The sequence below is a fragment of the Canis aureus genome, chromosome 7, assembly GCF_053574225.1.
Source record: "Canis aureus isolate CA01 chromosome 7, VMU_Caureus_v.1.0, whole genome shotgun sequence".
Classification (NCBI taxonomy): domain Eukaryota; kingdom Metazoa; phylum Chordata; class Mammalia; order Carnivora; family Canidae; genus Canis; species Canis aureus.
In genome coordinates, this window is record NC_135617.1 from 24,029,615 (window position 1) to 24,044,970 (window position 15,356).

The 15,356-nt window shown below is 43.4% G+C and overlaps 1 protein-coding gene across 1 annotated transcript in view; it reads left to right on the forward strand.

Annotated features, from left to right (window-relative positions):
• The first annotated feature begins 785 nt into the window (after nucleotides 1-785).
• UBE2J1 (ubiquitin conjugating enzyme E2 J1) overlaps nucleotides 786-15,356 on the forward strand; it is a 29,039-nt gene continuing 14,468 nt past the window's right edge. Inside the window, exons 1-5 of the mRNA XM_077903089.1 lie at nucleotides 786-958; nucleotides 10,329-10,402; nucleotides 12,165-12,296; nucleotides 14,699-14,783; nucleotides 15,069-15,174. Of these exons, the coding sequence (XP_077759215.1) occupies nucleotides 928-958; nucleotides 10,329-10,402; nucleotides 12,165-12,296; nucleotides 14,699-14,783; nucleotides 15,069-15,174 (428 nt within the window). The 5' untranslated portion in view covers nucleotides 786-927. The remainder of the gene's footprint in view (nucleotides 959-10,328; nucleotides 10,403-12,164; nucleotides 12,297-14,698; nucleotides 14,784-15,068; nucleotides 15,175-15,356) is intronic.

The following is a 15,356-nucleotide window of genomic DNA, read 5'->3' on the forward strand; positions in this document are numbered from 1 at the left end:
ATTTACTTTTCCTGATTAAAGACTTTTTTAAGGGATCCCTGGGTGGCACAGCGGTTTGGCGCCTGCCTTTGGCCCAGGGCGCGATCCTGGAGACCCGGGATCGAATCCCACGTCGGGCTCCCGGTGCATGGAGCCTGCTCCTCCCTCTGCCTGTGTCTCTGCCTCTCTCTCTCTGTAACTATCACAAATAAATAAAAAAATTTAAAAAAAAAATAAAGATTTTTTAAAATTTATTATTATTTTTTTAAATTGGAGTTCGATTTGCCAACATCTCGCATGTCACCCAGTGCTCATCCCGTCAAGGCCCCCTCAGCGCCCGTCACCCGGTCACCCCAACCCCCGCCCTCCGCCCCCGCCGCTGTCGCCGCCCCGCGTTCGCTTCCCAGGGTCCACGGGCTGCACCGGCCGTCGCGACCGCTGTGGGATGGGCTCCGGGGCCGCGCGCGCCCCTCCCCGCGCGCCGAAAGGCGCCTCCGCGCGGCCGCAGCCTGAGGCGGACCCGGGCGCCGCCCGCTTTTGCAGAGCCCGGAGCGACCTCGGCGGCGACCGACCGCCACGAAGCGGCCGCCACGTCAGGGCAACTTCACAAACCCGGGCGAGGGCGGGTGACGCAGCGCCGGCGGCCGCGGCGGGGTGGGGCCGGCGGCCCACGACGAGGCTGACCCGCAGCCCGGGCGCCCCGCTCAGCGACGCCCCGGCCGGCGCCGGCGCCCGCCCGGCCCTCAGGGAGGCGGGGGAGCCGCGGAGGAGGCGGCGCCATCGCGAAGCCCGCGCCCCGCCCGCAGTCCGGGCCGGGGCTGGGCGGCGTCTGCGGAGGCTCCCTCGGCCCGGCCCAATCGGCCCGAGCCGCGCTGACACCCGGGCGGCCGCGGCGCGGAGAGGTGGAGGCGGCGGGCGGGGAGGCCGGAGCCCGGACGGCGATCGGCCATGGAGACCCGCTACAACCTGAAGAGTCCGGGTGAGCGGGGCGGCGGGCGGCGGTGGCGCCCCTGGGCGGGCCGGGCAGGGCAGGGCAGGGCAGGGCCGGCGCGACCCCCGGCTCCCGGCTCCCGGCTCCCGGGCCCGGCGCTGCGGTTCCCTCGCGTCCGCCGGCGCTCGCCGCTCGGCTGCGGGGCTTCGCGCTCTACGCGAGACCGCCGCCTGCCGGGCTGGTGCAGGCCGCAGGGCGGGCGCCCGCCGCCGACCCCGGGCACCGGCCGCTCCCCCGCGGCGCCCGGACTCTCCCTCCCGTCACCGTGGGCGCCCGGTGCCGGGCCCTAGGCTCCTCGCCAAGAGCAGGTGTCACGGGGATGTCCGTGGGCGGCAGCCAGCCCCTGCGGTCCCGGAACGCGGAGCGTCGCTGTCCCTTCGTCGCCGCCACCGGACTTTTATTAGCTGTTTGACTCACTTGGCGTGTGAGGACCGGTTTGTTTGAATTTCCCATTTGCAGCATTTGGGGCGACTGGAATTGCAGACCTAAAGGAATGCTCCGTTGGAAACCAACGAACCAGCGAGCTCAGAAAACTAGTTAGATGAGCCGTGTACTCTGGGGCTAACCATGATTTTTTTTGTAAATTTATTTATTCATGAGAGACACAGAGCGCGCGCGAGAGGCAGAGACACAGGCAGAGGGAGAAGCAGGCTCCACGCAGGGAGCCCGACCTGGGACTCGACCCCGGGTCTCCAGGATCGCGCCCTGGGCGGAAGGCGGCACTAAAGCATGATTTTTGCCGTGACGACTAACACGATGATAGAGCTCGATATTCCGTCATGGAGACTTCCTGTGGTTAGTGCCCCAGCTTCATTCACAGAGCAGCCCGAACAATCCCAGCCTCAAGTTCTTCTCTGGTGCATTTTAAGATGCAAGAAAAGTCAAGCCACTCTCTCCTATTAAGGCAGGCTGGAAATAAACCACTAGGTTTTGTAAGTGGTATTCATTTTATCTGCACCTTGATAAGTTTGTCAGGAGGGAGAAACTCCGCAGTTCAGCTCTAAATGGTAATCCTAGAATATTAGTGATGGTTTGAGCACATATTGCTGCTGCTTTATGTCTTCCTTCCAAGGAAGCGTCTTTTCCGTAGGAATCAGCAAGATTAGCATCCCGATGGAATAGAGCTGACACTGCGAATCTTTGATCTTTAAGAAATACTTAATGTGTAGGAACTCCAGAAAAGTCTGGGGATATTGATCGAACAGAGTGTTGTTAACTTGAGTGCTGTCGGGCTGAGAAATAGTCTTAGCTGACCAAGAGTGTAGAATGGATCATAATATTTGAGGGTGCATGGACTGCTTTAAAAATCTGGTGAAGGCTTTGGGCTTTCCAAGAAATGCATTCATATAATTTCTCTTAAGAACCCCCAGGGGGAAAAAAGGAAAGTAAAAGAAGAAAGAGGGAAAGAAAACCTCCACTTTTAGATTAGATGGTAGGATGCTTAAATTGTTTAGATTTTCATAGATTTAAATGAAACTATGTGGGTAAACATGCATGGTGACTCCTTAGAGGTCACATGATACCAAGTTCCTTAGGACAGCTGAGGGACTTAGTAGAGTGTCCAGAGAATAATGCAAATAAAAATAATAGTGCAGTCTCTGGAACGGACAACTGGTGGGTCCCAAGACGTTAAGAGCACATAGCTCGGGATCCCTGGGTGGCGCAGCGGTTTGGCGCCTGCCTTTGGCCCAGGGCGCGATCCTGGAGACCCGGATCGAGTCCCACGTCGGGGTCCTGGTGCATGGAGCCTGCTTCTCCCTCGGCCTGTGTCTCTCCCTCTCTCTCTCTCTCTCTCTCTGTGACTATCATAAATAAATAAAAATTGAAAAAAAAATTAAAAAAAAAAAAGAGCACATAGCTCACTTTCGATAGGTCATCAGACCTGAGGTTATGAGAAACTTTTAAAATTCTCCAGAATTTTGTGCATTTCCAAAGTATAGGATCTACCAGCTGGCTGAGCTTTGGCCGACATGCCATGTTTGTAAATTGCTTCCTCTTTTTTGGTATCATTTCCTCAAAGATGGTGTTGCTGTTCTATTCGAGATGATTTCTAAAAATCTTTTTTGTTTGTTTGCTTTGTTGTATGGATCATTTGGAGTTCATAGTGAAGGTGAATTAGATGACATATGGGATGCACTAGAAATGCTAGGAGGCACGATGAAAATGCTTCCTTCCTTTGTTTTATTTTCAGTGCTGTGATATTTTTGGAGCAATGCATATGTGGAAAAAAGTGGTTAAAAGCACTGCACAATGTAAGAGATATAACCCTTTCTCTCTAATGTGGAATTGTCTTAGAGGTATGGATGGTTCAATTAAGAGAATACCCATAACTGGTTAAGGGCCAGTGTGCTAGCATGTGGATGGTAATTTGTTCATTTTGTAAGTGGGAAAACTTAATTTTTTGTGATTTTTCTGGAATGGACTTGTGGCGATGGGCAGAGAGCTCTGTAGAGAGCCACCTCATAGACCTCTGACTTAGCTTCTCAATAGTTGCACCGCATCAAGCTCCCTGGTCCCTTTTTGGGTCTGCTCTGGCCAAGAAGGCAGTAGGGTCTCACAGTACAAAGTAGGGAGACCCATGTGTAAAGGATCTCTTGTGGCAGCTTTCTCCAGAAGGGGCCTATTAGTATGTTTAGCAGGTGATTGGTACGTAAGAAACGAGTGCAAAGGATCCTACTATCTCCACCAAAAACCTGGGAGCTTCTCCTACCGATGCCCTTAGTATGAATTTCCCACAGACTGAAAAAATCTCTAGAAGGTAATAAACTGAACTCATCAATTTATTCTCCTCCCCCAAACTTGCACCCCATCCCTTATTCCAGGGGTTAATAGCAACTAGGTACTTGTGGGAATCAAGATGATCAATCATCTTTGATCTCTTGGTCTACTCCTTTACTTCACCTCCTAGCCAGGAACAAACACACACACACACGCACACTCACATACACAGGCATTCTCACATGGTACCAGGCCACACAATAAGTATTTATCTATTCAGTCACTATTGTCACCAGATCCAATAAAACAAAATAAAACAAAACTGACTAGATCACTCCTCATACTGAAAATTTTTCAGGAGCTTTCTCATACCTAAGGATAAAGTTCAAAGTAAAGTGTTTAGCTTGAGTGTAGCTTGTTTAGCTACAGGGCTGCTCATTATTTGATCCTTACCTTTCTCCCAACCTAGTTTCCCACAACTGCTCCTTTGCCTTTTTTTTTTCTCCTTTGCGTTTTGCCATGTATCCATTTTTCCAAGTGACTTTCTAGATGGAGCAACTCTTCTCACCTGTATGCCCTGATATATTTTTTTAAGATTTTATGTATTTATTCATGAGAGACAGACAGAGAGTCAGAGACACAGGCAGAGGGAGAAGCAGGCTCCATGCAGAGAGCCTGACGTGGGCCTTGATCCCAGGTCTTCAGGATCACACCCTGAGGTGAAGGCAGCGCTAAACCACTGAGCTACCCGGGCTGCCCTATGTATGCCCTGATAAAGACCTGTTGGAACCTCTGCTTGGAATGGCTTCCCTTTAATCCATCTGAAATTCTTATTCTTCAAGCTTCTTTAAGGTTCAGCCTTGGGGATCCCTGGGTGGCGCAGCGGTTTGGCGCCTGCCTTTGGCCCAGGACGCGATCCTGGAGACCCGGGGTCGATTCCCACGTCGGGCTCCCGGTGCATGGAGCCTGCTTCTCCCTCTGCCTATGTCTCTGCCTCTCTCTCTCTCCCTGTGTGACTATCATAAATAAATAAAAATTAAAAAAAAAAAAAAAGGTTCAGCCTTGTTCAGCTGACCACTATGTAGACTATAAGGTAGTCCCTGTATTTGTACATATGTCGTGTTTGTATTATAATTGTTTTCATATCTTTCTCACTCTGAGCTATTTGAAGGCAAGAAGCAGGTCTTGGTTATTCTTCTGTCTGCATCACTCAGACATTCTTTAAATGTTTGTTGAATGGATACCTTTGTAGGGTCATTTGGGGCAGAAACACTAGTCCTTAAACATTTGCTTAAAGGCCTTCACTATGGGAGCAGGAAGAGGCACTTGGGGAGCAAACATTGGATTCATGTCCTCAAAATACCTGATCCTGCGTCCTATCTATGCTTTGGAGATTGATTATATAAAGATATTTGCTTTCCAAGAGAAATTAGATCCATGAGAGACAGCAGCCTGTAAAAGATCTCTTTAGCTAGAGCTTTGTCTCCAAAGCCCAGTGTAAGCCTGGTGTGATGGAGCCTGGACATGGGAAGATGCTTGGGCCCGAGGAGCCTAGAGCTTGGATCTAGAGTGATTATGTGGCCTCCATGGAAAAGAACAAGAGCAGGCATGCAGGTGCTCCCTACCTCTTTCCCTTCCCTGGCACATCTTATCTCACCATGGTAGAAGAATTTCTTGAATAATCTTGCAAAGATAAGAGAGCAGTTGATCAGAAGAAGTTTTCTAACTATGTGATAGCAAGAGATGAAGTATCAGGAGTGGCAGATTATGCACTAGCCCCAGTTGCCAGGCAGTATTTTGAAACTTGACTGTTCCATAGCAGTAATATTTCTCCTTGGGAACCAGAGAGCCATGCTATGAAGCCAACTGCATATGTTCGTTGCTTGGTTTTGAACCAAGGAGAGAGCCTTATATCCCAATCTATTTCTGACTTTAATAACTTGTGACCATGGAAGGGGGAGGGAGAAAGGAGAATTATATGAAGAAATCATTGACTCCCATTCACTAGGTACAAACATTGAAGAAGAATAAAATTATGTGATTTATTTAAGGATTTAGAGCCAGAAGTTTGATGCAGCTCTAATTTGGAGTCCATATTTTTTTTGCACTACGGTGTTTGTAATATATGTAAATGTAGGGAAAAAATTATGAAAATACTAAACTAATATTACCTACTATTTGACTGTATGGCCTGTTATGGCTATATGAGCTAGTAAAATCAGCATGCTTAGTTGTTGAGCAAATGATTGTTCCTTTAAATACATTCTTAAATCAATTCTGACCCTTTCTTACATCTCTCATAATATTGAGGTACTACTGGGTGTTTATTTTCTTCTCTCCTATTGAACTGAGCTGAGTGGGAGAGAGGCAGAGAAAATGTGATAAGGGTATGGAATGACATAAAATCTGACTTCTTCAGCTTATTCAGCCAACTGTTGAGGAATGAAGGAAAAACAATCTCTGTGGCATCTTTGGTTGCCAACAGCAGCCAAATAAATTAACTTCATGACAGATTCCAAAATTTAAGTCTAATAATATTAATTTGAAAGAATGATATTTTTGTGTGGCTCTAAACCAGAGTTTTTCCATCTTTGTTCCATGGGACGCTTCCATAGACTAGGTCGAAAGGGGTCAACAGTCCTTCCATGCTGGCTTCTTCTTCTTTTTTTTTTTTTTTTTTTAATTTAAGATTTTATTTATTTATTCATGAGAGACACAAAGAGTGAGGCAGAGTCACAGGCAGAGGGAGAAGCAGGCCCCATGTAGGGAGCCCGATGTGGGACTCGATCCCCGGTCTCCAGGATCACGCCCTGGGTTGAAGGAGCCCTGGGTTGAAGGAGGCGTTAAACTGCTGAGCCACCAGCCCCATGCTGGTTTCTTCAATCAGAGCAGCTCTGTTACCTCTTTTACACACTGAGGTTCTCATGAAGCTTTTTTTTTTAACAAAGGATTTTATCTTATTGTCAGATAAGTTTGAAAACCATTTTAATTAGATGCTTAGATATTTTTGAGGGGAGGATAGTAAAATTCAAGCAAACTAATATTTGAGTGCTTACTGTTTGCTAAGCCCTGAGGAGCCTGCAGTGAAGTAAATTGTTTAACAGGAAAGACCGGGGTTAAGTAATTACAGGTGAGATCAACTTTATAAAAGATAAAATACAGAGTGTTATGAGGGCTTCCAGCAAGGAGACTCAACCTAGTTTCTAGGGTAATGGCTTCCAAACTTAACAGACTATGAGAATAACTTGAAGTATTTCTGGTCTCCACTCCCCTCCCAGGATTCCTCAAATTTTTATCTGTCCCAGTGGGAATCTCTAGTCATTCCGCAGCATGTACAAGGGAAAGTGTCAGGGCGACCTTCCTGAGAAAGCTTATTATTTTTTCTTTAAAGATTTTAATTATTCATGAAAGACACAGAGAAAGAGGCAGAGACACACGGCAGAGAGAGAAGCAAGGTCCATGCAGGGAGCCCAAAGTGGGACTGGATTCCGGGACTCCAGGGTCACGCCCTAGGCTGAAGGCAGGCACTCAACCACTGAGCCACCCAGGCGTCCCTCTGAAAAAGCTACTCTAAAGCCAGTCTAGATGATGAGATGGAGAGTGGGAGTAGGAACAGTATTGCAAGCTGAAGAACAAGACAAATGATAAGAGTAGAAAATATATGTACATATTATTTTTAAAGATTTTCTTTTTTTTAAAGATATTTATTTATTTATTTATTTATTTATTTATTTATTTATTTATTTATGATAGACATAGAGAGAGAGAGGCAGAGACACAGGAAGAGGGAGAAGCAGGCTCCATGCCAGGAGCCTGACATGGGATTCGATCCCGGGACTCCAGGATCGTGCCCTGGGCCAAAGGCAAGCGTGAAACCGCTGAGCCACCCAGGGATCTCCTAAAAAGATTTTCTTTTTTTATTCATGGGAGACATAGAGAGAGACAGAGACACAGGCAGAGAGAGAAGCAAGCTCCATTTAGGAAGCCTGATGCGGGACTTGATCCCGGCAGTACGGGATCACACTTTCAGTGAAAGGCAGACGCTCAACCGCATAGCCAGACAGGCATCCCCATATATGTACCTATTGAGACACATTTTCCCTCCATGCTCTGGACAGGAGGCTTTGTTCAATTCTTTTTTTTTTTTTTTAATTTATTTATTTATGATAGTCACAGAGAGAGAGAGGCAGAGACACAGGCAGAGGGAGAAGCAGGCTCCATGCACCGGGAGCCCGATGTGGGATTCGATCCCAGGTCTCCAGGATCGCGCCCTGGGCCAAAGGCAGGTGCAAACCGCTGCGCCACCCAGGGATCCCTGTTCAATTCTTTGATTCCCCCACCACCTGCTCCAAGACTACAAGCTCCTTGGTAACCAAAACTATTTTATTTTGGTTATAGCTGTAACATCTAGTATGAACTTAATAAATATTTGATGTTCAAATACTTCCATCAAGTGAGCAAAGTCTGTGCCTCTAGGGACCTAGTTCAGTGCAGGAGATGGAAAAAAATAGTAATTATGGAATAGGATAGAGACTTAACTTTTCCCCCCCACTTAAGAACTCTTGATTAAAATGAAATTTTATGCAGAAGTCTGATACTTACTGAACTATTTGGTTCTGTGTATGTAGGAGGTTTTCTCAGTTAACTTCTTTCCCCATAGCATTCCAATCTAAACTTTCATATATTTTACTTTTATTGTTTCCTCTGTGTATTCATACTCATGCATACTTCCTACTATTTTTTTTTTTAAGATTTTATTTATTTATTCATGAGAGACACACACACACAGAGAAGCAGAGACATAGAGGGAGAAGCAGGGTCCACGCAGGGAGCCCGATGTGGTCGATCCTGGGACTCTGGGATCACACCCTGAGCCAAAGGCAGACGCTCAACCACTGAGCCACTCAGGCGTCCCCCTACTCTCTTTCTGAAAGATGTCAGTACCTGATTCCTTTTCTTTTCTGTCTGCTCTCAGGTTAGGTGCCACTTGATTACATACTTTTCTTATAGCACTTGTTGAACCACATCAGCTGATCTAGTAAGTCAGCTTTCCTCCCATACCTGACCTACCAACCTACCAGTTGATTTTCAAGCAGAGTTTTGGTGAGCCTTGGACTACCTGGTTTTTCCCTGGCTTTGCTCTCCTACACCAGTATCGTGACATTTTTTAGCACCCAAAACTTGAGGTGAAAGGGGCTGGGATCAAAGGATTGATCTTTGAGAGCCAGTAGGGAAGTAAAGAGGGTACAGATACAGATAGGATTGTAGGTTGTGATAGGCTGTCAACAGTCATTTATCATGGAAGTAAAAGGCTTTGCCATTAACTCCAAGAGGTGGAAGAGAAGGTGAGGAGAAAACAGGTGTGAAATAGTCTTGGGGTACTAGTTGGAGTGGGCTGGTGAGCTTACTAGAGAAACTGAGGAATATTAGATAGCATTGTGTCCCAGTGGAGGTTGTAGACTATAATGGCATCAATGTTCCTGCTTCTGTGACTTCCCTCACCCTCCTATACCCAGCTGTTTGGGTATAGGTACCAAATAAGAAGATGGTGGGGTTGGGTCAGCTAGAATTGAATTTTATTAGGGATTGTGAGAAAAGAACTCTTAAGAGCCAAGTGTGTGGATAAAGAGAGAAGCGAATATAGGTGTAGGTGAGCACAGGAAGTTATGGCGTCAGTGGATTGAAAGTTTTAAGTTGAGGGATCCCTGGGTGGCGCAGCGGTTTAGCGCCTGCCTTTGGCCCAGGGCGTGATCCTGGAGACCTGGGATCGAATCCCACGTCGGGCTCCTGGTGCATGGAGCCTGCTTCTCCCTCTGCCTATGTCTCTGCCTCTCTCTCTCTCTCTCTGTGACTATCATAAATAAATGAAAAAAAAAAAATTAAGTTGAGTCATTTCTTTTTTTTTTTTAAGATTTTTATTATTTATTTATTCATGTGAGACAGAGAGAGAGATCTCAGGGTCATGAGCTCAAGCCCTACATTGGGCATAGAACTTACAAAAAAAAAAAAAAAAAAAAGCAATTCTGTTAGAACTGTGGCGTTTCAGTGACCTCTGGGGACTGTTCCATTTAGATTAATGCCAGATGGTGGGTGGAAATTCCCAAAAGATGGAAGATATGGGGGAGTCTACTGTTCATAAACATGAATTACAGAGGGCATGTTTTTGTTAAGATAGGCATTTTAACAAGATAGAGTTGGACTGCCTGTGTTAGAATTCCAGCTGTCATTTACTAGCTGTGTGACCTTGGACAAATTATTAATTTCTTCATGTTTCCATTTCTTTGTCTGGAAAATGGGAATAAAAATAGTACTTATCTCATAGCATTGTTTTGGGAATTAGATGAATTAATATTTTAGTGCTAGCACATAGGAAACATATGTAAGTACTTATTAAATAAAAATAGTACTGCCCTAAATATTTAATTTAATATATAATTCTTCTAATGCCTACCTGCCATGTCCTTCCCTTCTCCAATTATTACTGTTATCTCATAATTAAACTTTTATCATATACTCAGTTGAACTAGTCCTCTACACATTTTTTATTGAAGTAGGAACTTTTTCATTAGGTTTGTAAATCTGTCCTAATGTCTTGGTAAAGTGTATTTTAAATGTCTCTATCTTATAAATTTTATTTTAGCTGTTAAGCGTTTAATGAAAGAAGCAGCAGAATTGAAAGATCCAACAGATCATTACCATGCACAGCCATTAGAGGTTAGTTTCCATCTTTTACATCTGGATTTTAATACCTTAATATTTTAAATGAATTCCTTAAATTGTTTTTTCATTGCTTTGAGTCATTACAGATGTGTTTGATATGGTTTATTGATATATTTTACTCCCTGTATTTTCTTAGTACTTATTCCATTAGCCATTCAGAATCTGACTTTTTTTTTTTTTTTAAGATTTTATTTATTTATTCATGAGACACAGAGAGAGAGAGGCAGAGACACAGGCAGAGGGAGAAGCAGGTTCCATGCAGGAAGCCCGATGTGGGACTCATTCCCGGGACTACTGATCATGCCCTTGAGCCAAAGGCAGATGCTCAACCACTGAGCCACCCAGGCGTCCCAAGAATCTGACATTTTAGAAACAAATTTCCAGTCTCTATAAAATGGTCATAAATGCTAAGGTTTTTAGTTTTAGGTTGTAAGTATGAGGGAGAGAGGGGTAATGGAAAGAACCCCAAACTCTATAGTTTGGAAGACCTGGCCCCTCGAAGGGACCTCTGCAGCTAGTTTGGGCTTCTTGTACAAACATCTCTGTTTCTTTTCAGTCTTCTCATCTGTCGGAGGAGGATATTTAAATGTGTTTAGTCTGGTTTCCATGATAATGAGAATAAAATATAATAAAGTGCAAATGTTTTGCACACTGTAAACTGTAAAATACTTGGGGACTCTAAGATGATAGTATATTTATTAATATTACTGACTAATAAATAAGCTCTTGAGCATCTATAAGGGATGATTTTTTTTTAAGATTTTTTATTTAGTTATTCATAGAGACAGAGAAAGAGAGGCAGAGACACAGGCAGAGGGAGAAGCAGGCTCCACGCAAGGAGCCTGATGTGGGACTTGATCCCGAGTCCCCAGGATCACACCCCGGGCTGACGGCGGTGCTAAACCACTGCGCCACCAGGGCTGCCCTGAGGGATGATTTTTTAAGGTTTTTTAAAATAATACACATTTACAGCAATTATTTGATTATATAATAACTTAGCTTAATTAAATATGTAATCTAATTTAACTTAGCTTAATTATGTAATCTAATTTATGAATATATAACAATGCTCCCCTGTTTTTAAATGTATTTGTTTAAAAAAGCTTTTAGGGGCACCTGGGTGAGTCAGTCAGTTGAGCATTTGCCTTCCACTCAGGTCATGATCCCAGGGTCCTGGGATCTAGCCCTCTACTGGGCTCCTTGCTTAGTGGGGAGCCTGCTTCTCCCTTTCCCCTCTGCCTGCAGCTCTCCCTGCTTGTGCTCTCTCTATCAAATAAATAAATAAAATCTTTTTTTTTTAATAAATAAAATCTTTAAAAAAAAAGATTTTAGCTCTTGTGGGACATGAAAACTAGATCAAATAGCTTTTATTTATAACTTTTTTTTAAAAAAAGATTTTATTTATTTATTCATGCAAGACATACAGAGAGAGAGGCAGAGACACAGGCAGAAGGAGAAGCGGGCTCCATGCAGGGAGCCTGACATGGGACTCCGTCCCGAGTCTCCAGGATCACGCCCTGGGCTGAAGGCGGCACCAAACTGCTGAGCCACCGGGGCTGCCCTTATTTATAGCTTTTATACTTGAGTTATTTTGTGCATTAGAAACTATTCTAGTAATAATTTGAAACATTTACTTTTTCTCACCCAGGAATATTTCTGGTACTCATTAATAAAGATGATCAAATGTTTTAATGTTATTGATTCCTTACTGGTTATTGTTTCTGTGCAGGATAACCTTTTTTTTTTTTTTTTTTAGGATAACCTTTTTGAATGGCACTTCACAGTTAGAGGGCCCCCAGATTCTGATTTTGATGGAGGAGTTTATCATGGACGAATAGTACTGCCCCCAGAATATCCCATGAAACCACCAAGCATTATTCTTTTAACGGTAAGGATTCTTGGCAATTTAGAATGCTTGTCGTTTAACTCTTCATGGTGACTGCAAAGCATGGTTAGCATACTCATTTTCATTAAGAAATAAAGCAGAACATTGCTATAACTTTGTCATTGGGGACCAAGATTTGATAGTACAATTCTTTTCCCCGAAAATAATTCCTAGGAATTGTCAATGCTAATGGATGCACAGTTGCCATAGTATGGTTGATAGGATTCAATGAATTAGTGGATACAAAGTGCTAGGGACAGTGTCTGGCACTTGGTAAGTACCAGAAAAGGGTAGTTAATGTTACTATATCTCTTACTCATATCATCACCTTCAACTTTTCACTTTAAACTCTTTTCCTCAGTTTCCTCATTTTTACATAGAGCTCTGAAAATAAAAACTGTCCCAGAGTCTTCAATAAATGTTAGTTATATTATTACTCTTTATATCTTCGAATTTCTCTCTTCACATACTTTATCTCCATGTAAGGAAAACTATTGATCCAGTTTTCTCTTTATTTTTCCTCGGATGTTGTTCCTTCAGAGTAAATTCCTCTCTTAGTAAGTTCTTCTTCCCTCATTTCCTTTCATTTGCAAGAATGGCTAATTATCCCTAACCTTGAAAAAAGCAAAACCAAACACAAAAGCCTTTCTGGATCTCTCCTTTCTCTTTAAGCTATTGTCCTACTTTCTCTTTGATAGCTTCAAGACATCCTTCCTCTAGCTTAGCCTGTTGCAGTCTGGTTTCTCCAGGCTTACTGCACCAGTCTCAGAGACCAGCTTGACAGTTCCCACTGCCTCTTCTCAGTCCTCATCCCAGACCATATAAGTTAAACATCTGATACACATGAGTAGCAAACGGTGAAACGGAAGGTATTCATCAATACTCGACTAAAGCTGCTTTTACCCATGTGTGGTACAGTGGAAAGAGCGTTAATTTCATAGCCAACAGACCTGGATTCTGACCACTGCTCTTTCCATTACACCAGGCAGGTTACTTAATCTTTTTGAGGTTCAGTTTTCTCATCTGTTAAGGGTTGTGTATGGCAAATATGTTTACAATATAAAGTTCCTAGGACATAACATTTTCTGCTTAACAAATACTAGGTGATGTTGTGAATTGTTAATGCCAGCAGTAGGGTAAGAGTAGGGTCTTGGAGGACCCCTCCTGTATTAGGAGTCACTTTTTAGTTGCTTGACATTGGGGAGAACCAGGTGGTTCAGGGGATGGGGCTGGTGTATGGGGAAACCAGGGATGGGGGGTAGGGGGGGTAGTTGGGGCAGCAGCTGTTAACAAATACAGAAATATTTCAGTAGTTAACTGATGTATGGTTATGGTTAGCACACTGCCTTCCTGATTTTCAGTATTTGATCTTTCTGATTCACTTCTCTCTTTTGGAAAGCCTTCTCCAATCTTCATTCAGCAAATATTTACTAAACATATGTCATGAACCATGGGGCTCAGTCAGTTAAGCATCTGATTCTTGATTTCAGCTCAGATCATGATCTCAGGGTTCGTGATACTGAGCTCTGCATAGGGCTCCACGTTCAGTGCAGTCTGCTTGTCCCTCTCCTTCCCCCTCTGCCTCTCCCTGCTCTCTCTCTCTCTCTCTCAAAATGAATAAATAAAATTAAAAAAATATATAGGTCATGCCCTTGTAGGTGTGGCAGGGAATAATAACTCAAGTTCTCTGGCTATGTGGAGCTTATATTCTAACTTCATGTCTCTTTGCCCATCCCCATGAGTATGGATATTCTATAAGTTCAGATATCAGCTGTTTTTTCTTACGCCTGTTGAGATGGCTTCACTGGTCACCTCTGTGAAGTCAGATACCAAACACATGTATCTTCTTCTGACATCAGCGTGTCTGTATTTCTGCCTTTCTGCTGTATATCATCAGTAGCTCTTCTACCAAGACAACAGATCCATGTCCAAAATGGAAATCATTACCTCTGATCTGCCTCTTTTGTATTCTTGTCTTATGAAATTGCATCATCCATATGAAAATCATTCCTGTCTCAGAGCCTTCTGCAGCAGTATCTAGTTAGGTGACACCAAGTCCTCTGGTTTTTCCTAGCCTCTGCATGTCTTCTCTTTTAGATCCTTCACAGAGCCTAGCACAGTATTATACTCAGAGGAGGATATCAGGACATCATTATATGTCAGTTATTTAGATTTAGATTTCAGTTATATAACTCAGTTTCAGAAAGGTGCTACAACTTCTAAAAACAGCATATATTTTACAAGTATTTGTGGAGTGTCTAAAAAAGGACAAAAATCTATGTCCTTTTGGAGATTATATTATTTTAAACCTTTCTTTTAAAATTATTTATTTATAAAATATATTTATATTTATAAAATACAAAACATTACATATATAATTTTTAAAATGCCTTATTTATTCTAAGGCTAATGGACGATTTGAAGTAGGCAAGAAGATCTGTTTGAGCATCTCAGGACATCATCCTGAAACTTGGCAGCCTTCATGGAGTAGTGAGTATTAATTTAAAGTGAATATAAATCTTCTGTAATTCTAATTAACTCATAATTATAAAGTATAACACCCTCTTGAGACTGAAGCTGTTTGGGGTAATTAATTTGATGTTACTGAATAAAGAATAAAAATTCTTGCCTTGTCTCAATTTTTGCCATCATTTTAACACAACCACCTTACCTGTACCTTTTTAGTAAAAGCCCATGCGTCTTGTTTTCTTCTTCCAGAGTAAACCCAGTTCCTTTTACAAAACAACTTAGATTTATGTTTACCTTTTATTTCAGTAAGAACAGCGTTACTAGCCATCATTGGGTTTATGCCAACAAAAGGAGAGGGAGCCATAGGTTCTCTAGATTACACACCAGAGGAAAGAAGAGCACTTGCCAAAAAGTAAGTTTTGCATTTCATTCTTTGTTAAGATTTAAATACTATTCTGGGTAATGGCTGTTAGGAGATGGGCTCAGTCTCTTTGTGAGTTACCTTGGTTACAGGATCTAGTCTAGTTGTGCTATTTTAGAATTCATTTGTAGCAGTTTACTATCCAGGGGTGACCAGAGTCTAAAGAATTGATT